General features: G+C 39.4%; 1 protein-coding gene across 1 annotated transcript in view; it reads right to left on the minus strand.

The window, feature by feature from the left end:
* The window catches only part of RNF169 (ring finger protein 169), a gene marked incomplete at its 3' end in the record, with an annotated part of 79,744 nt that extends 55,334 nt beyond the window's left edge, over nucleotides 1-24,410 (minus strand). The window contains exon 1 of the mRNA XM_079707703.1: nucleotides 23,894-24,410. Within this exon, the coding sequence (XP_079563829.1) occupies nucleotides 23,894-24,395 (502 nt within the window). The 5' untranslated portion in view covers nucleotides 24,396-24,410. The remainder of the gene's footprint in view (nucleotides 1-23,893) is intronic.
* Nucleotides 24,411-25,907: the final 1,497 nt, after the last annotated feature.

The raw sequence follows: 25,907 nt of genomic DNA on the forward strand, positions 1-25,907 counted from the left end.
TATGGGAAAGAATCTAAAAAAAGAGTGGATATATGTATACATATAACTGATTCACTTTGCTGTACACCTGAAACTAACACAACATTGTAAATCAACTATACTCCAATAAAAATTGAAAAAAAAATGTAATTATGATTGGGAAAAAAAAGAAAAAAAAAGAGCTTTCAAAGCTATGAAAAGACATGGAGGAACCTTTAATGCATATTACTAAATGAGAGAAGCCAATCTGAAAATGCTACATACTGTATGTCTCCAACTATATGACATTCTGGAAAAGATAAAACTTTAGAGACAATAAAAAAATCAGTAGTTCCAAGGACGGAGAAAGTAGGGATGAGTAGGCAGAGCAGAGGATTCTTAGGGCAGTGAAAAAAACCTTTCTAATATTATAATGATGGACAAATTTCATTATACATTTGTCCAAACCCACAGAATGTACAACACCAAGAGTCAAATCTACCATTCTGGTGAATGACAGTGATAATGGGGGAGGCCATGAATGTGTGGGGGCAGGGATCATATGGGATATCTCTGTACCTTCCTCTCAATTTTGTTGTAAAACTAAAACTGCTCTAAGAAATAAATTCTTGGGCTGGCGGGGGTGGGGGGGCGGGTGGGGACAGAGCAACAACATGTCAAAAGAAGCAGAAAAGGCAACATCACCCTCCTCAGTCCAGAGGAATTAGTCCCAAAACCCACCAATCCCTCCACCAGAATCTATAGGGATTTTCAAGTGTTTCAGTAGCAAAGAAACAACCATTCACCCTTCCTTCATCTCACAGAAAAGAAATACTAGAAACTATTCCAGGTGTCACTGAGCTGCTGAGTATCTTAGTATTTATAAATGAATCCAGTGGTGGAAGTACTTTCTTAATGCCTGTCCTCTGACAACTACAGTTGACCCTTGAACAACGTAGGTTTGAACTGCGCAGGTCCACTTATATGCAGATTTTTTTTCAATAAATACATACTATGGTACCATATGATCTGCGGTTGAATCTGAGGTTGGTTGAATCCACTTATCCACATAAGGTTATACACAGATTGTCAACTGTGCAGGGGGGTCAGTGTCGCTAATCCTCATGTTGTTCAAGGGTCAACTGCACCATGTTTAAAAGAGAAACTCTCTAAGGATATAATACCCTAAGAATGACAAACACACATGGCCAATGACCAAAGCTGAGTACTGCATTCAGTCTAATGTGAACTGTAGGAGAAGCTATACTTCCTTGATGGTCCTTCCTGAAAAAGATTTTCTCTAGGGTGAGGTGACTGGTTATTAATAAAGGCAAACAAACAAAACAATCTATAAGACTAGCATTTTGCTAACTGCACCAAACCCTAAGGAATAAAGTATCATTGTCAAAGAATCCACACTCAATACAAAATTAGAAAAAGAACCTCACTGAACTATATTGGGAAGATGCTACCCCAATAACTCTCAAATCCAAAGGTAAACATCCCTTGGTACCTGGCTATGCTTGAGTTTTTACCCCTGTATGTTCAATTTCTTATTAGTGCAGCAGAATGAAAAAGAACTTTGGACTTAAGAGTCCCAAGATCTTGATCCTAATTTGAATACTCCCACTTACTAGTTATTTGTCCTTGGGCAAATAAAAAAATCTCTTTGCTAATTTCCATCTCTATCTCCACCACCAGTATCATTTTGATGACTGGCAGTTATATAGCACTTTGATTATGCCAGGCCCATTTCTAAGCACTCTATATTTTAACTCATCTAATCCTCATAATGACCCAATGGAGAGATGCTATTATCCCCACTTTACAGATGAAGAAACTGAAGCACAGAGCATATAACTTGCCCAAGGCTACACTGCTGTAAATGAAAGAGTTATGATTTAAACTCAGGCAATCTGGCTCCAGAATCAGTCCTCTTACCCACTGTTCTTTATTACCTCTTTAATATTAAAAAAAAAAAAGTAAAGAAAAATAAGCTGAACAACCCTATATGACAATGCGCAAAGGACATGAACAGGCAGTTTACAGAAACATAAATTCAGATGACTTGTAAACAAATTAAAATATGCTCAATTTCGCTCATTTCAAGATATTAAAAACTTCTGAAACAAAACACTTTTATATATCAGATTGGCAAATATCAAAAAAATTTGATAAAGACAAGAGTTAGCAAGGGTATTCGTTATCTTAATGATGTATCATATATGTGTACAAAGATGTACAGACAAGAATATTCACTGCAGATCAATCACAATACTAAAGACTGGAAACAACCTAAATGTCCTTCTATTTTAGAATGACTGAATAAATAATAAGTGACTGGGATACAATGGATCCTTTCCTATACTGTCTGTTTTTATTCCTGGTCTGGTTTCTTGGTTTACCACGTAATTTTTGTTGGAATGCCATTCATTGTGTTATGAAAAACTATAAAGGCTGTGGATGATATAACATCCTACAGAAGATTCACCATGTTCTCTGACAGGCAATTAGACTAAGGGTAGATCACCTCACAATCCATTCAGGACATGAGCTTATTCAAGGTTGGCTGCAGGCTTTGTAAAACTTGAAAAGTTTGTTCTACCCTAGTTTGTAGCCCTCCGAGGATCCAACTGAAAGTTAAGGGTATTTTCCAAGCCTGCCTGCCTTGGAAGGTCCTCAACTTTTTTCTCCCCGACACTGAAGAACTGCTAAAAGAGTGCTCTGTTTTTTGGGCTTCCCTGGTGGCGCAGTGGTTGGGAGTCCGCCTGCCGATGCAGGGGACACGGGTTCGTGACCCGGTCCGGGAGGATCCCACATGCCGCGGAGCGGCTGGGCCCGTGAGCCATGGCCGCTGGGCCTGCGCGTCCGGAGCCTGTGCTCCACAACGGGAGAGGCCACAACAGTGAGAGGCCCGCGTACCGCCAAAAAAAAAAAAAAAAAAAAAAAAGTGCTCTGTTTTTCATTAGGCTTCTGGGAAGCTTCTTAACCTTTTACCCTACACAGTTAAAGAATCTGCAAATGCCTCAAGAGAAAAAAAAGCAGGTGGAGAGGCTGGGGGGCGGGGGGAGATGCACCTCCCTTCTCTCTGGGATCTGGGCCTCTCAAGTTTTGGCTGCCTTGGCAGCCCTGAACTATAATTTTTGTATCCCTAGCCCCATGAAGAAAGCTCTGCTGGCTTTTTTGCCTCTTAATAGCTATACTCTCCCTTTGCCAAGAATCCATAAATGTCTGAAGTCCTGGCTGCCTTGGCAATTCACCAATGCCTTCATATAGATTTTTTTTTTAAATCAGGCTTTTCTAGTTATTCTCAGCAGGAGTTTTGGTCTGCTACAATCTGCTCCATCATAGCCAGAAGCAAAATCTACATTCTTCATAAGCAGTGGAGAAGACAAGATTTTCATCATGAAACCCAAACCATTAATAAAGAGGGAACAAGCAGTGAGGAAGAAGACAAAAGGAGAGAATATTCTTTTAAGAAAGTCAAGAAAGGAATCTAATAAGGTAGAAAACGTGTGGTTCAAGTCCTAAAGAAACTTACAATCTTACTAGGGAATGAAAAACATACGCAAGTGAAACTACTATAGAATGTGGAAGAGTTATAAAACTAAACACCTGACTGCAGCTCAGAACAGCATGAGGTAGAGGTACACAACAGCAAAAGAAGACAATGAATCAAAGTACATCTTCTACAACAAAACCTATGTAAGTACAAAGATACACAGGAACCAAGAGGTCATTATCCATATTAATCTCAAGGCTACCTGCTTATACTACCCACCAAACTTCTGAAATACCTTCAAATGGAATATTCGAAAGGAGAAACTTTAATGTTAAATTAGGCATACCATTTAGAAGTAGGAAGGTGGAAACATGGGGAGTGAACCACAAATATGTTCTAAAACCAAACTAAAGTGCTTTCCATTTTATCTACTATTTTTTTGGTTTACTCCTTCTAACTCTCCAAGAGTGCAGATGACAGCCAAGTACCAACTGTCTTAAACTAATGCAATTGCTCCTTTACCTACTTGCCCAAGACATTAACAATTTACAGTAGGCAATATAAAGAGCGTTTACCTGGAAAGAAGAGGAAGTGCACGGAGAAAAAGTTAAAAGTTAAGAAAATATTCATATCAAATTTTAAAGCTGCTTACCTAAGTACCATAATTAACACCACAGATTACTGCTATAGTAACTCAAACTGTGTTTTAAAACTATCCTTGGCAAAGAACTAATGAAATCAAGATGTCACAACTCACATACCAAGAACTTAAAACATGTTTGTAACTTTTGACCTAATAATTTCTAGGAATCTTAGAAAATAATCTAAAATACAGAAAAACTTTTACATAAAAAGATTTTCAGGGCCTCCCTGGTGGCGCAGTGGTTGAGAGTCCGCCTGCCGATGCAGGGGATACGGGTTCGTGCCCCGGTCTGGGAGGATCCCATATGCCGCGGAGCGGCTGGGCCCGTGAGCCATGGCTGCTGAGCCTGCGCATCCGGAGCCTGTGCTCCGCAACGGGAGAGGCCACAACAGTGAGAGGCCCGCGTACCACAAAAAAAAAAAAAAAAAAAAAAAAAAAAAAAAAAAAAAAAAAAAAAAAAAAAAGATTTTCATTGTTCGTAACTGCAAAACAAAAACTGAGAATAACCTAAATGTCCAATATTGAGGGAATGATTAGGCTAATTACAGACCGTCCATACAATGTACTATTATCCTGACATCAAAATTATATAGAAATATTTTTTTAATAATATGCAATATTGGGCTTCCCTGGTGGTGCACTGGTTAAGAATCCACCTGCCAATGCAGGGGACACGGGTTCGAGTCCTGGTCTGGGAAGATCCCACATGCCGCGGAGCAACTAAGCCCATGCGCCACAACTACTGAGCCTGCGCTCTAGAGCCTGCGAGCCACAACTACTGAGCCCGTGAGTCACAACTACTGAAGCCCACGCATCTAGAGCCTGTGCTCTGCAACAAGAGAAGCCACCACAATGAGAAGCCTGCGCACTGCAACAAAGAAAGACCCAACACAGCCAAAAATAAAATAAAATAAATAAATTATAAAAAATGCCATATTGCTTTAATTAGATAGGAAACCATTTATGTTAAATGAGAGATGCAGACACCAGACTGAATATGCCTTATAATTTCAAACGTGAACATTAAATATAGAAATGGAAATAACAAATGGAAAAATAACAATAAATTGTAGAAGTCACAAAGGGAGAAGAAAATATTAATTATAACATATCAAGTTATCATACATAAGTGTGTAAGAATAATGAAAACCATTATCAGAGATCAGGAAGTTAAAGAGGGAAGTGAGCAGTGAGGAAGAGGGAGGTGCTGAGGGAAGAGAAAATACACCAAAAAAAGGCATGAGACCTTTTCCCCAAAGCACTTATTAACATAGCTTATTAGCTAAGACAAAGTCATAAAAAGTTGTAAGAAGAGATTTAAATAATTACAGAGATGATGACAAATGCAAAGTCACAAAATGAACAATTGCCAAATGCATCTTACAAGCAAATGTTCCAACAGACATCTGTAGGAGCAAGAGAACAAGGGCTGGGAAGGAGAGTCAAGGCGTTAGGAAGGTTGGATGAAGCTGAGTCTAACTGGTAAAACTTAGATTAAGTTAAAAGATAAAGGGGACTTCCCTGGTGGTCCAGTGGTTAAGACTCCGCGCGCCCAATGCAGGGGGCCCGGGTTCGAAGCATGCCACAACAAAGAGCCTGCACGCCACAACAAAGATCCCCTGTGCCACAACTAAGACCCGGCGCAAGTGGTTAAGAATCCACCTGCCAACGCAGGGTACACGGGTTCGAGCCCTCGTCTGAGAAGATCCCACATGCTGCAGAGCAACTAAGCCCGTGAGCCACAACTACTGAGCCTGTGCTCTAGAGTCCGTGAGCCACAACTACTGAAGCCCGTGCACCTAGAGCCCGTACTCCTCAAGAAGAGAAACCACCGCAGTGAGAAGCCCGCGCACCATAACAGAGTAGCCCCTGCTCGCCACCCGTATGCAGCAACGAAGATCCAACGCAGCCAAAAATTTAAAAATATAAATAAATAAATTTGTAAAAAAAAAAAAAAAGACCCAGGGCAGCCAGATAAATTTTTTTTAAGTCTTTAAAAAAAAAAAAGATGGAGGAAGAGCAATCCATGTGTACAAAGCACAACCAAAGTGTGATAACACTACTGAACTGCACAGTTAAAAGGTTAAGACAGTAAGTTTCAAGTTATGTGTTTTTTACCACAATTTTAATTTTTTTTAAGTGTGAAGGCTGGATAGTAAATAAATACATTCTGCTAGAGCAGAAAGTTTATGTAGGAGAGTGGTATAGGCCAGAAAGGGTAGGTTGGGGCCAAATTATAGAGAACCTTCAACACTAGGCTAGGGAATCTAAACTCATCCTGTCATCAACAAGGATACTACCATATTTAATCTTATTAATATTAACAAAACTATTAATAAACAATAAAACTTCAGTTATCCAGCATGCTTGGGGAATAAGATGTTCCTTAATTTTATGTGGTAACAATGCCAAATTTGGGCAGGATCTTCCGCATACAGTTACAGCACTTCACCATCCACACGTTTGCCGGATAACTTTCAAAAGTAGAAAGATCCCAGGCTGTGGAGACCAATCAGACTCCATCACTTATCAGTGTGACACTGAGCACACTACAACTTCTCTAGCCCTCAGTTTCCCCACTTCCCAAATAAATTGTTATGTATGATTAAATGACATGATTTAAAGTAATGTCTTGTACAATGCTGGATATATAATTGATATTCATTAAGTGTTAGATACATACTTATAAGAAAAAATTCTACTTAATCTTTTCAGGGATAGAAATTTCTCAGAATTGTAGGGAAAAAAATGGCATCAGAGATTTTTTTCTCTATATATAAGTGGGACAACTAGATAGTGCTTATTAACTGCTAATAAAAATTAATGATAAATATTCAAATTCCAAGTTGCATCTTGCTTCCTTAGCTTAAAAAATTAACCTGATTTGTACCTCGATCTGGAAAGAATAATGAGTCTTAAGCAGCCTAAGTCTGTGTAGACTTACGGCCAGATAGTAAATATTTTCAGCTTTGCAGACCAAAAGACAGCTGCTCAATTCTGCCATTGTAGCATGAAAGCAGCCATAGACAATATGAATAAGTATGGCTGTGTTCCAATAAAAATTTACAAAAATAAGCAGTAGGCTGGATCTGGCCTGCTGAATGTAATTTCCTAATCCCTGGTACTAGAGATTGAATGTTTGTGTCCCCTACACAATTTATACGTTGAAACCTAATCCCCAATGTGATGGTATTTGGTGGTGGGGTCTTGGAAAGGTGATTAGGTCATGAGGGCAAAGCTCCCATGAATGGGATTAGGGTGCTTATAAAAGAGACCCCAGATTCACTTTGTTATAAAGCAGAAACTAACACACCATTGTTAAGCAATTATACTCCAATAAAGATGTTAAAAAAAAAAAAGAGAGAGAGACCCCAGAGAGCTCCCTTGCCCCTTCCACCAAGTGAGGACACAGCAAGAAGACTGCCATCCATTAACCAGGAGGCAGGCCCTCACGAGACACTGAATCTACCAGTCTTGATCTTTGACTTGCCACCCTCTAGGACTGTGACAAATAAATTTCTGTTGTTTATAAGCCACCCAGTCTATGGTATTCTGTTATCACAACCCAAATTGATCTAAGACATCTAGATTAGAAAAAGACAACGAGAGTAGAGATCAATAGAATTTGCAAAAGCAGGTATTAACCAAGAGTAGAGTCAAAGTGTAAGGTTCCTTGTTGAATCCAGAAATGGCCCAAACAACAGGCACAGCAAGGCAGCCCAAACTGGATCAGCACAGTCCAAGCATGAGGCACACAATAAAGGAGGTCACAAAAGCAAATGTAGGTACAGGAATGCTGCAGAGATGAAGGCCGTGCAGACCTAGGCAGACCAAGAGCATGTGGGTGTCCCCATCTCTATATCCACCACCACCCTGGACAAAAGCCTTTGGACTTAATTTCTGCTCTTTTTGAGGTGAAGAATCATCCACAATAGTCCACAAAGTGGAAAATTAGAAAGAGTGTAGGATTTCGAACCATACCTACCTGCATTCAAATCTACTACCCACTGGCTTTGTATCTACCAGTATTTATCCTTGCTAAGCCTGTTTCTTCATCCATAAAATGGGAGTAATACCTACCTTAACAGGGATGTTTATCTCATCTAATCCTCCAGTACCCTCTTGGTACAGATTCTGTGCACATTAAAATGGTAGCCTAACTGGCCTGTCTCTTAAGACTCTTCGTCTATCTTCGACACTGCTTCCCTAGTTCTTTATAAAGCAGAGACCTGACCCTATCATCCTCCTGCTTAATAACTTTCATTGGCTTCCCTCTGCCTCCAAGATTTATAAACAAGACTCAGTCTACCACCCCAGCCATATTTTCTCATATCCCCTCAATACTCTCCCCTCCCCAGCCTTCACACATAATCACTATTCCTAGATATGCCAGACCCTGTCTCTTTACATATGCCACTTCCTCTTCCCACAATGTTTTTTCTCTTTTTCACTGTATGATAATTAGTTCAAAGCCCTGTTTATTGCCCTCTCCTTTGCAAAGCGTTTCTCACTTAACCCAGGGAGAATTACATTAGCCTTATGCAGGTCCTCACAACATTCTGCACTTACCTCAATTGTAGTAGGATTTATTACCTGTGTTATAATTACTTGTTTCTGCCTGATTCCCCAAATTAGGAGATTTTCTTGAACCCATGGGGATGATCTCTAGGTATGTGTCTCAGTATAAAACAGTGGCTTAAATTTTTGTTGTTGTTGAATATACCAATGAGAAAGTGCTTTAAAACCAGCACCATTTTGTACTAAGATCTTTTAAAGAATTTGTTGGCTGAAGGAAGATCAATTTGTAAAGCTTTTCTTTATAATGAAACCAAAAGTAAACTTTAGTAGAGTCCAAGTCAACAACAAATTAACAGGGTGCAATCTTTTGAGGTTTTATCATAATAGTTTTACAGAACCAAACACTAGACAAAACACAAGAGAAATGGCAAAACAGAAGTAAAGGGAAAATATGTCCACTGCTATTTAGAAAAATGAAAACCAAAACTGGATATAAGTTGTCTTCAGGCTTAAAAATTTAATTGTACACACATGTAATGAGGAAGACTGGCTCAGTTCTGTTTTGAGAACTGAGTTGCTCATCCTGAATCTGTAGTTCTGTTGCGTACAGGATGAGCAAGGCCAATGCAATCTTTGGCAGCATTAATAAGAATTTAGCATCCAGATGGAGAGATGGTAAACCTCGCTACATTTTCCACTGGTCAGGCATTATTTAAAGCATGAGGGTCAATTCTGAGTGGCATATTTAAAGATGAACAGAAGGATAAAGGAATCATGATATATAATCAAAAATCTTTTTTTAAGGATTTTTTTAGGACTCTTTTTCCTTTATTAAACATTTACTGAGTATCTAACACATTCTAGGTACCATATTAAGTGCTGAATACACAAAGACATAGTCCCTGACCTCAAAGAGTTCAGTGTAATGCCAGAGACAGACACACAAACAAGGAACTGAAATCCAGTGACATGACGAATACACATACTCACGTGGTGTCACAAAGGAAGGCAATCAACTCCTATTTGAGAAAAAAATTCACAGAGCACTTGTTTCACCTGAGTATAATCTGACAGAAGGATAAGAGGGAAGAATATTCCAGGCAGAATAATCATAGGTGACAAAAGGTCAGAAAGGTTTCAAAAAGCATACTATATTACAAGAACTGTAGGTAGTGCAGTATGACCAGAAATTGGGGAAAGGGAGAAAGAGGACCAAAGGGATGAATTTGAGAAGTTTAGCCTAAGAATTTAGATAGAAAAAATCATGGTCTTTAAATATTTGAATATTGAAACTAGGGAAGAATATTTTGATTCACTAGAAACTTAATTTTCAAACAATTAACACTGTCCAAAACTAGACAGCAGTGAGTACAGAGTCACCAGAATGGGAGAAATATCCCTGTTCATGTATAAGCTCAATCTTCCCTTGGTATTCTAGATCTCATCCCTAGCTACTAACGATATTGAGAATCATTCCAGGTGTTTTATTGGCCTTTCAGTTTCCCTCTTCTGTGAAATGTCTATTCAAATCCCCTCACCATTTTTCTAATGAGGTGTCTGTCATAGTGATTTGTAGTTCTTCATATATTTTGGACATTAATCTTTTGTTAGTTATTACATTGGAAGTATTTTCTCACATTCTGTGGTTCATCTCCCTATCTTGTATCATACAGAAGTTTTGATTTTAATGTGACCAAATTATAAATCTTTTCCTTTACTCTGTATTTTTTGTTTAAAGAATTCTTCCTATCCCGTTTTCACAGATACTCCTAGTATTTTCTAAGTTTTATAGTTTGACCTTTAATCTATCTGGTATTAATTTTGTGTATGGTGTGAGGTAAAGATCTATTTTTCCTTGTTTTCTGTAAGGTTAGCTAACTATCCACAACTGAAAATATTTTTGCCCCATTGATTTGTAATGCCACCTGTCATCTACCAAATTCAAGTATATGAGGACATGTTACTGGACCCTTAATTACTTTTTAAACTATTTAACCCTGTTCTTGGCCACTAATCATTCGTATTGACAAGTTCCACTAAAAAAAATTAAAATTAAAAAAAAATTCCCTTCTATTCCAAGTGTTCTAGCTTTTAAAATAATAAATGAATGGTAAATTCTGTCAAATGCTCTTTTGAGCATCTACTGAGATGATCATATGGTTTTACTCTTTATTAATATGGTGAATTACATTAGATTCTTAATGTTAAACTGAACTCTCATTCCCAGAATACTACTTGATTGTGATTTAAAAAAAAAATACACTACTAGACTAGTGCAGATTTCACTTGGGACTTTTAAAATCTACATTCATTGGCCTATATTTTTCCTTTCTTATACTGCCTTTGTGTGATTTTGATATCATGTTGTAAAAGCCCCCCAAAATTAGTCTAGAAACATTTTTTATTCCCTGGAATGGTCTGCACAAGGATTATCCATCCTTCAATATTTGGGTAACCTGTAAAACCATCTGTGCCTTGTGTTCCTTTAATGGATAGAATTTTTTTTCCTGCTTTTTACTATGAAAATGACTCACATACTTATTAGAGACACCAGTACAATGAACCCCAACATATCCATCACCCAGCTTCAACAGTCAACCCATTGTCAATCTTATTTCATCTATTTCCCAAATCTTTACTTGTTCCCTCTCCCCTTGAATAAATTGTTTTGAAGAAATCCCAGACACCATATCATCTTACCTATAAACATTTTAGCATCTCTCTTAAAAATAAGGACTCTTTAAAATATGTAACCAGAAAAAAGATTTCACACTAAAAATTTAATAATCTTTAATACCAACAAATATCCAGTATTTAAATTCCTATCAAATATTTTTATAGTTTTTCAAATCAGAATCCAAATTAGTCCATACGCTTAAATTGGTTTTGTCTTTTAATCTGCAGGTTTCCCTTCTATGTATTGCTTTTATCCCCTTCTTCTTCACATATTTGTGGGGGAAAAAATGGGCCATCTGTCCTGTAGTTTCCCACATTCTGGATTTTGCTCACTGCATCCACATATTACTTAGTGGGTAGATTTTACTACTCAATTTCTTTTTTAGTTACATTTCTATTAATATTTTCTACTTATTCTTGACTCAGCTGCAATAGGTTGTATTTTTTAGGAAACTGACTATTTTACACAATCTTCCAAATTCATGGGCATAAAGTTTTCCATATTCAATATGTATGGGTTTTTAGAAATCCTTATCATAGCTATAGTCATATTCCCTGTTTCATTCCTAACACTGTTTATACTTTCTTGTGTTTCTTTTTCATTGACCAATCTTGCCTGAGATCTGTCTATAACAGAGTCTATATTAATATCTTCAATGAGTTAGATTTTGGTTTTATTAATCCTCTTCACTGTTTTCTACTCCATTAATTTCTATTCTTACCTTTATTCTTTCCTAACTTCTACTTCCTCTGGGTTTAATCTGCTGTTACTTTCCTAGCTTCTTCAGTTGGCCACTTAATAATTTTCAGGCTTTCTTCTATTCAAAAACCTTAAAGATTCTAGGACATAAATTTTTTCGTATTAATATTGCTGAAATTGGGATGTTTCTTACAATTAGTCTTACAATCACCGTCAGTTGGGCAAGCAGTGATGGTGCAACTGTCACTGCTTATCTATGTATGAACATAAACAACTAAAGAATAAGCTTGCAAAAGTAGTAGTTACTTGGCAGTTATCCCTGGTGGAATGACTAGACAACTGTAACTTCTCAATGTTAGTCAATAAACCTATTACAGACCATCTGACAAAGAACTATGAGTCTCATCTGAAAACCTTTTGTTGATACCTGCTGGCCAGTTCAAGAAAACATCAGGATCAAAATTTGATGGGCGCCAGCAGTTTGAAAGAAAATGCTGGAGATAGCTGTGGAGCACTCTTTTAAGAAATGTTCTATCACCAATGCTCTCAATTACATAGTGAGCAATACTATGTAGAAAAACACAAACCTCTGTGCTTCCATCAGAAAGTGATTTAGAAGAATCAAACTCTGCATATGAAGTCACAGGAATATTCTACTAATTTGTTACTTCCCTTCCTTTTATAAATATATGCATGAGTGATATGCTAAATCTATATCTAAGTAAATATATATGAGTTCTTTCAGTAAGCATAAAGTTTCAAAGTCTAAGTGATAGGAAAGCACTGTATTTGGAAAGTAATAGTCCATCTCACAAATGATGACATCTTAAGATTTAATGAAATATGATATAGGCACTTAAATTTTCCTCTTAGGAAATTAAGGAAACACTCCCATTTATCACTGCAACAAAAAGAATAAAATACCTAGAAATAAACTTACCTACGGAGGCAGAAGACCTGTATGCAGAAAACTATAAGACACTGATGAAAGAAATCAAAGATGATACAAACAGATGGAGAGATATATCATGTTTTGGATTGGAAGAATCAACAGTGTGAAAATGACTATACTACCCAAAGCAATCTACAGATTCAATGCAATCCCCATTAAATTACCAATGGCATTTTTACAGAACTAGAACAATGAATTTCACAATTTGTATGGAAACACAAAAGACCCCAAATAGCCAAAGCAATCTTGAGAAAGAAAAATGGAGCTGAAGGAATCAGGCTCCCAGACTTCAGACTATACTACAAAGCTATAGTAATCAAGACAGTATGGTACTGGCACAAAAACAGAAATATAGATCAATGAAACAGGATAGAAAGCCCAGAGATAAACCCATTCACATATGGTCACCTTATCTTTGACAGAGGAGGCAAGATTATACAATGGAGAAAAGACAGCCTCTTCAATAAGTGGTGCTGGGAAAACTGGACAGCTACATGTAAAAGAATGAAATTAGAACACTTCCTAACATCATACACAAAAATAAACTCAAAATGGATTAAAGACCTAAGTGTAAGGCCAGACACTATAAAACTCTAAGAGGAAAACATAGGCAGAACACTCTATGACATAAATCACAGCAAGATCCTTTTTGACCCACCTCCTAGAGTAATGGAAATAAAAACAAAAATAAACAAATGGGACCTCATGAAACTTCAAAGCTTTTGCACAGCAAATGAAACCATAAACAAGACGAAAAGACAACCCTCAGAATGGGAGAAACTATTTGCAAACGAAGCAACTGACAAAGGATTAATCTCCAAAATATACAAGCAGCTCATGCAGCTCAATATCAAAAAAACAAACAACCCAATCCAAAAATGGGCAGAAGACTTAAATAGACATTTCTCCAAAGAAGACATACAGATTGCCAACAAACACATGAAAAGATGCTCAACATCACTAATCGTTAGAGAAATGCACATCAAAACCACAATGAGGTATCACCTCACACCAATCAGAATGGCCATCATCAAAAAAATCTAGAAACAGTAAATGCTGGAGAGGGTATGGAGAAAAGGGAACCCACCTGCACTGTTGGTGGGAATGTAAATTGATACAGCCACTATGGAGAACAGTATGGTGGTTCCTTAAAAAACTAAAAATAGAACTACCATATGATCCAGTAATCCCACTACTGGGCATATACCCTGAGAAAACCATAATTCAAAAAGAGACATGTACCACAATGTTCATCGCAGCACTATTTACAATAGCCAGGACACGGAAGCAACCTAAATTTCCATCGACAGATGAATGGATAAAGAAGATGTGGCACATATATACAATGGAATATTATTCAGCCACAAAAAGGAAACAAAATTGAGTTATTGGTAATGAGGTGGATGGACCTAGAGGCTATCATACAGAGTGAAGTAAGTCAGAAAGAAAAAAACAAATACCGTATGCTAACACATACACTGGAATCTAAAAAAATGGTACTGATGAACCTAGTGGCAGGGCAGGAATAATGACATAGACGTAGAGAACGGACTTGAGGACACAGGAGGGGAAAGGGAAGCTGGGACGAAGTGAGAGAGTAGCATTGACATATATACACTACCAAATGTAAAGTAGATAGCTAGTGGGAAGCAGCCACATAGCACAGGGAGATCTGCTCAGTGCTTTGTGACCACCTAGAGGGGTGGGATAGGGAGGGTGGGAGGGAGACGCAAGAGGGAGGGGATATGGGGATATACGTATACATATAGCTGATTCACTTTGTTGTACAGCAGAAACTAACACAACATTGTAAAGCAATTATACTCCAATAAAGATGAAAAAAATTTTCCCTCTTAGTACTGCTTTGCTGTATTCCACAGATTTTGACATATAGTGTTTTCCACTGTTATTTAATTCTAAATATTTTCCAGTTTCCATGATTTTGTTCTTCATCCATTTATTTTTAGTTTATTTTTGCTTTTACTTTTTAAATTTCTAAACATGGATAGGAGGTGAGGGGAATCAGTTATATTTGTTATTAATTTCTAATTTTATTGTATTGGGGTCAGAAAACATGGTTTATATATCAAGCTTTGGTATTTGTTGAAAATTTCTTCATGCCTAATTACATAAATTACATAAAATTACATACAAATTTCACTTTTAATTAAAAAGAATGTATATTCTCTAATTTGGGAAGTGTATGGTTCTATATATACATAGTAGATCAAGTTATACATTGCATTTCTTTTCTTTTAGTGGTTATCCTTCAATTTTTTTTTTTTTTTAATATTTGTTTGTTTATTTTTGGCTGTGTTTGGTCTTCGTTTCTGTGCGAGGGCTTTCTCCAGTTGCGGCGAGCGGGGGCCACTCTTCATCGCGGTGCGCGGGCCTCTCACTATCGCGGCCTCTCTTGTTGCGGAGCACAAGCTCCAGACACGCAGGCTCAGTAGATGTGGCTCACGGGCCCAGTTGCTCCGCGGCATGTGGGATCCTCCCAGACCAGGGCATGAACCCGTGTCCGCTGCATTGGCAGGCAGACTCTCAACCATTGCGCCACCAGGGAAGCCCTATCCTTCAATTTTTAATACGCATCTGACTGAAAGCTTAAAGTTAATTAATGTCTCTATCCTCCTTCTGAACTATATATAACACTTTTAATGCTGGTCACTTTCCCTCCCAGCTTACATTTTATCCTCATCTGATATTTTAGTTCCACTTTGGTTTTAGCCCCAACAAATCAGTCATAATTATTTTTGTTTTATACAGTCAATTCTTCGTTTACCGAACCAATTTCTTTGCTCATCATGATTTCTTTTTTTTTTTAAACTAATTTATTTATTTATTTTTGGCTGCATTGAGTCTTCGTTGCTGCGCGTGGGCTTTCTTTAGTTGCAGAGAGCAGGGGCTACTCTTTGTTGCGGTGCACGGGCTTCTCATTGCGGTGGCTTCTCTTGTTGCAGAGCACGGGCTCTGGGCATGCGGGCTTCAGTAGTTGTGGCACACGGGCTCAGTAGTTGTGGCTCATGGGTCCAGAGCACAGGCTCAGTAGTTGCAGTGTACGGGCTTAGTTGCTCTGCAGCATGTGGGATATTCCTGGACCAGGGCTCGAACCCATGTCCACCGCATTGGCAGGCGGATTCTTAACCACTGCACCACCAGGGAAGTCCCTATCATGATTTCTTGTATCCTTCTCGCTCCCCTAAGTTACATTTCTTTCTTCCAGAAGTGCATTCTTTCATGTAACAGTTCTTTCAGAAACAGTGTGGTAAATTCTCCATATTTTTGTTCATCTGAAAATACTTTTATTTTGCCTTCACTCTTGAATGATAACTTAGCTGAGTATGAAATTCTGATCTCTCTCAGCACTAGGAAGATATTATTCAAGTTTCTTCTGGCCTCTCTTTATTAAGAGACATCTGCTTTCAGTCTGATTCTTGCTCCTTTGTCTTTCCTTTCTGGTTGCTTTTAAAAGTGTCTTTGGTGTTCTGCAGTTTCATTGCAATGTATTTAGTTTTGGGGTTTGTTTTTGGTTTGTTCATTTAATTCTTGCTAGGCCCTCATGAGCTTAAACCTAAAAATTCATGTCTTTTTAAATTAATTCCAAAAAATTCTCATGTCATCTCTTTAAATTCCATGTCTCCCTCATTTTATTTTTCTCCTTCTGGAACTGCTATTAGATGTTGGGTCTTCTTGCTTAGTCTTTCATTTCTCCACCTCTTTCATATTTTCCTTCATCTTACTGTTCTGCATTCTCAGGATTTCCTTATAGTTAACTCCCAGCTTACTATTTTCTCTCATCTGTGTAAACTATCACTTATTTACTGAGCTTTTTTTTTTTTTTTTTTTTTCTGTTTGCGGTATGCAGGTCTCTCACTGTTGTGGCCTCTCCCGTTGCGGAGCACAGGCTCCAGACGCACAGGCTCCAGACGCACAGGCTCAGCGGCCATGGCTCACGGACCCAGCCGCTCCGCAGCATGTGGGACCTTCCCGGACCAGGGCACAAACCCGTGTCCCCTGCATCGGCAGGCGGACTCTCAACCACCGCGCCACCAGGGAAGCCCTACTGAGCATTTTTTAACCTATTTTTCATTATGTTTAGTTCTTTTCCAAATGTATGTTTCACGTCTTATTCATTTATTGGGATGTCAATTACTTGTTTAATGTCTTTAGTCATTTAAAATATGCTACTTTAAATTACCTTTCAAACTGCCATTCTACTATCCCAGTTCTTAGAGCTGTAATCCTCCTGCTTGTAATATCTGTTGACTCTCATTTGTGGTAGAAAATTGTTTCCTTGTGTGTCACTTTTAATTATAAATTCATCTTCTGTTGGGTTTATTTCTTCTGTGAGAATTCCTTGTGGCCCGAGATATGAGAGTACTCCTTCAAGTCTTGTTTTTCCTTTCTCCAGGTGGCCCAGTGGTATCACTAGCTTGAAGCCAGCTTTTATATTAATTTCCCAGCATAGGGATACCTGAACCATACAATATAAACTAGGTCGCAAATATGAGCAAGGCATAGATCTTGTGCTTCAATTTCACAGGGAAGCTTTTTTTCCATTTCCTCTTTGTATAGAGCCCAGGCAAACCAAGATGAGATTTCTTATTTCTTTGTGTCAGTGGGAAGATTTTTCTCTAGCCCACCCATTCACCTAGGATGCAGCACATCAGGAATCCCAGCCTGATGCAAAAGTCTTAGTTTTGGTTCCTTTTCCCACACAGTTAAAACTCAATCACTAGGAATAAAAAAACCAGAAATAACCCCTCACTCAATTCCTTCATCTTTGTCCAGAGCAACACAGCATGAGCTCAAGGGCTTAATGAAGTTTTGGTTTTTAGTTCCATTTTTGTTTTTGGAATCTAGAGATTTTCCTGTCTTTCCTGCAAGCTCAGAAATGCATTTAAAATAACTGTTGTTTATCATCCAGCTTTTCTGGATATTTGTAGCAACAGAGTCTTTAGCTAAGATAAGTTAGCCATCTTGCTAAAAGAAATCTGGGATCTCCAATCCATTTGCTACATTACCCCTATAGGAGTGATCTCTCTAGAATGCAAAGATGTACTCCTCTTTCAAACTCCTCAGTGGATCCCCCCTTCTTAGCATGGCATTCAAAGTCTACTATTATCCAGTAACTGCTTATTTCTGCAATTCTGCCTCCTTCCACTCTCCCACATGTACTCTATGCTCCAACTACCCATATTTGCAATCCCTAGAACTCTCCTTTTGTTTCATACTCCTATGCTTTTAAAAGTACTTATTTCCCTCAGTTTTATCCTCCCTTCATCTGCCTACTGAATACTCATGGTCAAGTGTCTGCCTTTCCAGAAAGCCACTCCTGACCCATCCAAGCTGGGTTCTCTTTTTTTGTGAAAAGAGCTAACATTCGTTGAGCTCTTTATATGATAATAACTCATTCAGTCTTAACAACAACCTTATGATTTTGCTACCACTACTATCCCCATTTTCAAAATGAGGAAACTAAGGTACAGAGAAGTTAAGCAATGTGCCCAAAGACAAAAAGCTATAAATGGCAGACCTGGAATTTGAACACAGATAGTCTGTCTCCAGATCCTGCTCCATTAACTTGCTCGATTAATATATACCATATTGTGTTCTACAATTATATCTTGCGTTAGTTATTGCATTTATTACCCCACATTCCAGTTACACGTTTATATAGCAATCTTCTCAACTACACTGACCTTAAGAGACAGAATTATGCTTTATTTCTATTTGCAGCTCCAGTGCCTAGCACACAGAAGGCCCTCAACTCAGATGGTTACTAAATTAATGAGTAACTAAAGGAAACATCCCCACAGTCACTGCATTAGTCCAGCCCGTCTTCACCTCTTGTCTGAACTACTAAAACAGTCCCCTAACTAGACTCCCTTCCTCCAGTTTCTATTCACATCTTTCCTCCACACTCCAACCAATACTGTCTTTCTAAAGCACATTATGACAGTGTCATTCCATTACTTAAATATTTTTAAGGGCTCCACACTGTCTATAGGATAAAGTCCCAAATTCCTTCAGCATGACATACCATGACCTTCATGATCAAACTTCTGTAGTCTCTTCTCTCCTCCTTCCCCACTCCAGCCCCACATTCCATCTATATTTAACTTCCTGTCAGTCTCTGAATATGCCAAATGCCTTCATGCCTTTGTACGTGCAGGTTCTTTTGCCGGGAATGGCCATCTCCTCTTCCCTCACCTGGTGAACTCCTATTCTTTTTCCAACACACAATGCAAATGCCTTCCTCAAGTTTCCTCAAAAGACTGTCAGTTATCCCACTGTTCTATTCTTCTTGGCATTATGCATTTACCTCACTTACACTTTGTATTATTATTTGATAAGGTGTGTTTCCCCAGCAAGACTGTGGAATCTTAAAGGACAGGAACCATGTCTTACTCATCTTTTTTATTGTATTCTCTTACACAAGTGTGTGCCCTAAATGCTCACTGAAATAGTGGAATGAAATGTGACAAACATATCCTACATCCTACACTAAAGCAAACTCAGATTCAAATGAATTCAAGGCAGTCAAGTCTTCTAAGATTAAATGGAAATTAGACAGGGAGTAGAAACATGAATGAAAAACAAATACCACCTAAATTCCTGCTGCTCAATCCCGAATTCTACAGAATGGAGCTATTCTGTCAATGGTAATTCAGGCTTAGTTTATAAGGTAATCTCATCCTGAGTTTTAAAAAACACAAGGCAAATATTTCCACATTAGTAAAACATATAAGGACACTCAAATTCTGGAATATGTGTTACTAGGATAAAAAGTTGAGTCATTTTATACATTTTAAGACAAATCCCTTCAGACAAGGGAAATTCCTGTCCTTTTACACTACAATCACATGATTTCATTATTCATTAGTCCTACATGCAATTTAGGTTTGCACACATAGCAAACACTGTCTGCCAACTGAGTAATAAACCAGAACTACTTGTTTTTCACAGAAAGAAGAAATTTTTTTAATGGATAAATGTCAACCCTAAGTGAACAGGGAGGTTGGGGTGGGATAAAGGGAAGGAATAAATGGGGCACTATTCAATTTTTTTGAATTATTCAATTTTTGAAATGCACTTTTAACACTACAAATAGAAAACAAATTAAACTGCCAATTTGAAAGATTCATCAGCCTTTGTCTAGCTTTTCTCTTCAATTATTACCCATGGTAAAAGGAAAAAGAACTGTCCTAAAAAGGTCTTGGTTTCAAGCTCAAAGGCAGCATAATTTAGAATGATCATCCTTGATTTCAAATCAAAAGACTAAATGAATTCTTAAAATTAATTATTATCAATGAGGCTTGGGACTTCCCTGGTGGCACAGTGGTTAAGAATCCGCCTGCCAGTGTAGGGGGACAGGGGTTCAAGCCCTGGTCTGGGAAGATCCCACACGTGGAGCACCTAAGCCCCTGCGCCATAACTACTGAAGCCAGCGCGCCTAGAGCCCGTGCTCAACAACAATAGAAGCCACCGCAATGAGAAGCCCACGCACTGCAATGAAGAGTAGCCCCCTCTCGCTGCAACTAGAGAAAACCCGCACGCAGCAACGAAGACCCAACGCAGCCAAAAATAAGTTAATTAATTAATTAATTTTAAAAAATTCTTATCAATGAGGCTTAAATGTTCTTATATTTGCAAATCTACCTATGTATGTCTGTATGGTAAATCTTCTTTTTTAAAAATCAATGGACCAGGACTGTTTCTAAATTTAGAATATAAGCTCTAAGAGGGAGGGATCTTTGACTATTTCATTCACTGATGTCACCCAAGGATCTAGAACAGTGTCTGGCACAGAGTAGGCACTCATTACATACTTGCTGAATATTGCTCAGTATGGTCCAAATACTTAATATGTCAATACATACAATGAGCTGCAGATCCTCAAAGAACATACAGTTGAAGTCTAGGTTCATCTTGAAATGATCACTGACTTTTAGCCTTCAACACACACTGCTGCACAAATTAACTGATACTGTATCCAGAAGCAAACTGACAGTGTATGTAAGAATAAAATAAAACACTTAATACAGACGTTATTAAGGTTCTGAACTTTAAATCTTGAGAAGCTGACAAAAAACAAAAATATCACCAGCACAACCAAAATTTTCAACACACACAAACTCTTGCACTTTTTTCAGAAAAAAATTCCAAAATTCAATTCGATTCAATTCCAAAAGAGCCATGGGAATTCATTAAAAAAGAAAAAAAAAGGTAAGAATTTCACTTAAATACCAGTGAATTTACTACGAAATTGTATTTCCAGTTTTATAAAGCAGGTCTGCCCTTTCTTTTATCAATTGACCTAATTATGCCAAAAGAATACTGCTAAGCAATATATTTCTGTATTTACCTAAAATTGCTTTTTTTTTTTTTGCTGTTTCCCACTCATAAAAGTGTGATGTAATTATTATGCAACTGGTATTTTTACTGTCTATTACAAACCATCATGAACATTTAACTGTGAATTAGGTTATGTTTTAGCCCTTATTTAAGGGTTAGCCTTTCAGCCCTTGTTATCTGCTACTAACCCACAATGACCTGGTCACTCTCTTCTCTGTTCTGGGCCTCAGTTCTCTCTTCTGTAGAATGAGGGAACTGGGTTAAAACAAAAGTTCTTAACCTTTCTTTTTGCAACCCTTGGAGAATCTGGTGAAAGCTACGGGTGAACTATTCATAAAAATGTACACATACATTGTAAAACAATTTTATAAACAATAATTCATAATGGCAAAAGACTGGAAACAACGTAAATATCCACCAATAGATGATTAAGTTAATTATGTTACATCCATTCAATGAAATTCCTTGTAACTGTAAGTACAATGAAGAAACCTTCTATGTACTGATATGAAAAGATATCCATCATGTATTGTTATATGAAAAAAAGCACCAGTGCATATAACATATAACCTTTTAGGTAAAAAGATCAAAAAATAAAATAAATATATTTGAATTTCCATCTATAAGCGTAACGAAACTGTGGAAGAATCAACATGAATCTTTGGTGAAAATGGGAAATGAAGAAAGGAGTAGGAGGAACCTTTTCATTGTATACTTTCTTATATTTTTGTTTGAATTATGTGAACTGCCTATTAAAGTTTTAAATTAAAAAATATTGCATATAAACTCAAGAGGTCTAGACAACTTGCTAAAGCTAGAAGATTATTCCCAAACCCTGTTCAGCAATACTCTTCTATAATGTTTTGACTTAACAAGCATGTAATTATATACACTCAATGATCCAACAATAAGAACACTTAAGGAAAAATATTTTTCATAATGGTCCCCATACAAACATATAAAGTAATTGGTGGATATTCAGTGACTCAACAGAGCCTAATTTGAAATCTCATTTTATATTGTTTTTCTTAATCACTGATACACAAATTTCTTCAAGGAAAAAGTCTGCACAAATCATCAAGTCATACACCCTCTCATGGTTCAAATCTCAGACGTGATATTCCACAAGGGAGTACAGGCTTCGGAAATAGAAATTTCTATCCTACGTAACCATATAATCAATAGTACTAGTATGGAGACCAGAGAAATACTGTCTTAATTTTTTTTTACCATAATCTCAGAATTTGAAGCAAATTAAATAGCATAGATGATGTTTGGGGAGGCCTTCATCCCTTTTCTGAACAGGAATCAGGTGGAACTGGGCTTTCATCCTTGGGCAACTTACTTAACCTCTCTTGGCCTCAGTTCCATCTATAAAATGGAAATAAAAGTACCTATCTCATAAGGATGCTATGAAGCTTAAAAGGAATAATAAGGAACACAGAAAGTAAGACAGAAATAAAAATAAGGTATCCTAGGACAGTGGCAGGTGTCTGACTGCTTGAATCAAAACAGACTGCATTCTGGAACCTGTAGTTTCTAGTGACTGCACTTTCATACACAAGCAATGTCTCCTTTTCCCTACTGAAAATAGCACATGGCAGAATTCCCAACACAAAAGATGCAAATATCTGTCCTTTCCTAATTATGTTTCTTGAAAACTCTCTTCCTAGGTAAGCTTTATCAAAGAACTCTAGCTGTTGTGTTGACTGGGTGTGTCTCAAAGAGTCCCAAGTTATAACAGTTTTGTTTTGTGTTTTCAACAGGGCATTTTCTATGTCAAGCTCAGCACCAAAGAGTGGCAGGCTGCTGGGGGGTCGGGGGGGGAGGCAAAGAAGTTGAAGACAACAGTCCTTCAACGGACTCCTAATTGCCAGGAAAATAGTAGGCAACCTACACTGCCATCGCGATAGAAGCATCCCCCGCCACCCAATCTCCGCTTCCAAAACTTTTAAACCTCATACATCTTTGTTTGTAGAGCACTGCTGGAGCTTATTATTAGTTATTATAAATATAAATAGCCATCATTTATTACGTCTTCTCTACGTACCAGGCTCTTGCGTTTTTCAAGATTCTGTGAAAACTGCACATATGAGCTCAGACGCTCAAGTCTGAAAAGCTCCCTTCGCATCCTCAAAATCAATCTAATCTGCCCCTCAAACTTCGTATATGCCACACCTCTCACTGACCCATTCAGGCCCAGGGATCACATCTTTACAAGCAATTCAACCCCAAGCTCTTCATCCAACACTAAATCAAGCACTTCTCCGATCCTCCACTGCCCCTACAAAGTTCGGTACCCTCCTCCACTCACCAATTCCAACCTGGCCCTAACTTGTTCCAAGAAATGCTATGGCTCCCTTCAAACTTCTTACTCCAAATCCATCGTGCCTGTACTTCATCCCGAAGTTCAAAATTCAGAAACACATACTGCACCTGGGCAGAGCCCGGTTCCAACCCCACGAGAACTCTCAACACCCGCTCGAGCAGGGCCAGGGCCTGGGACCCTCCACCCCCTAACCAGGCCAGGCCGGGGCGCGGCGGCCTCGCTCCGGACCCCAAGGGGAGGAGAGGAAGCTCCACCTGGCTCCGCGGGCGCGGCGCGCGTCTCCTGCTCGGGCCTGGGCCCCGCGGCGGCCGCGCCCCCGTCACGACGCGGGCGGCAGCGCTCGGGTGGGCCGCGGCGGGCGCGCTCGCCCAGCACCTCCGCGTCGGGCTGCCAGTTGTCGCGGGCCCGACGGCGGGCCCAGCCCGGGCCGCGGGCGCGGCAGCGCGGGCAACCCGGGCCCGCCGCGTCGGCGGCGCGTTGGGCGCAGCCTCGGCACAGCGAGTGGCCGCACGGCAGGGCCGCTTCTTCCCCGGGGGTCTCCAGGCACCCAGCGCAGTCCGACTCCTCCGGCCGCGGCGGTGGCGGCGGCTGCAGCAACGGCGGCGGCAACACCAGCAGCGCGGGGCCAGAGGCCGGGCCCGGGGTCCCAGTCTTGGCTGCCGCCATCTCGTCACAGCGGCCCCGCCGACCCCGCCGGTTCAGAGCTGCCGCTGCCGCCGCGGAAGAAGCCCGAGTACTCGGACCTGCCGCCGCCATCTTGTTTCCCGTTTGTAGGGAGAGTCCGTTGCGAGGGAGAAGAGTAGAGGGCGGGGCAGTGCGCGCCGGGCACTGCTATATACATATTCATGAGGGGCGGGGCTCCAGGAGAGGGTCTCTCGGGACATGGTTGGCGTGAGGTGAAACCTCATTAATATTTATTAGTTATCCTTTATATATCTGGTCTTCGGCATCGCCTTCTACTCTTTGCGATTTCCTTTTACTAGGCCAAATTAAGTTGAGGACTGAGGGGATTTATTTGGAAACCGAGCGATATTAAACTTTATGAAGTAATTACACTTATTTAACCTGCAATACCCTGATAACTGAGGCTAATGTGGTTGGGGAGTATGTGAATTACTCAGAACCCTGCCTCTGCTTCATAGCTGTTGTGACTGAGACCAGTCCTACCCTGACCAGCAACTAACTGCCAAAAAGAGCAGCTTCTTGTCAGTCCACATCTCAGTATACTCTCTCTCCAGATTCCTTCCTGAAACTTCCCTCCCTTGGCTGGCAAAGCCACACTTTCCTTGGTTATTTTTCCCCCCTCTCAGCTCTTTCTCAGACTCCTCTCTTGAGCCCTCCCCCTTGTTTCGGGCTTAAATGTGGGTGTTCCTCTAGGCTCAGGCCTCAGTCCTCTATTCCTTTCCGTGTATTGCCCCCCCAGCCCATACCCCACCTCACATTTTCTTCCAGTTGAAACTCTCGAATTGATATCTGCGGTCCAGACATCCTGAGTCCAGGCCTGCATAGTCAACCGCCTGATGGAAGCATCATCTTGGATGTCTGCATCCCTCATGTACCAAACTAAAGTCACTGTCTTCCACCTTCCTTTCAAAACAGCTCTTCTTATTTCCCTCATTCCAGTAAAGGTACTATTCTCCCAGTTCCTCAAGCTCCAAACCTGGTAACCTTTACTTCTCCCTCATCTCCCACATCTGTCAGTTTCTTAGTTCTGTGAATTCTCCCACCAAAATGACCATTTTCCTACCTATCCTCTCCTCTTCATCCCATTCCCACTGCCCAATTCAGGTCTCATCATCTCTCACCCAGATTATTGCAGAAGCTTCTATAAATTGTCTCCCTGCCCACAGACTCTCTTCCTCCAATCCATCTTCCATAGTTCTTAGAGTTATTTCCTAAAGGACAGCTCTGACCACACCATTCCTGCTTGGCTTAGTCACTGAGTGAGGTGCTCAGACTTTGGTGCCAGTCCCCTTTCTGGATGCAGAGGGTACAAGAGAAACAATGGCTTCCCTCTGACAGAGAGAAGGTTCTGCTACAGCAATTCTCCCACCCTTTGCTTTTTTTGCACTAAAGTAGATTTGGAGCAGGAAGGCATTCAGCAAATGGCATTTCCTCTTGGGAATCTTTATAAGAAAGCACAAGTTTTGTAAGGAGAGCAAATTAAAAAAAAAAAAAGTAACATAATGTAATGGAAGGCATCAGAGGCCCTGGGTTTCCATGAGATTGCCTGGAAACAGTACCTGAGCTGATAGTAAACCAGTCCAA

The sequence above is a fragment of the Hyperoodon ampullatus genome, assembly GCF_949752795.1.
Source record: "Hyperoodon ampullatus genome assembly, chromosome: 7".
NCBI lineage: Eukaryota > Metazoa > Chordata > Mammalia > Artiodactyla > Ziphiidae > Hyperoodon > Hyperoodon ampullatus.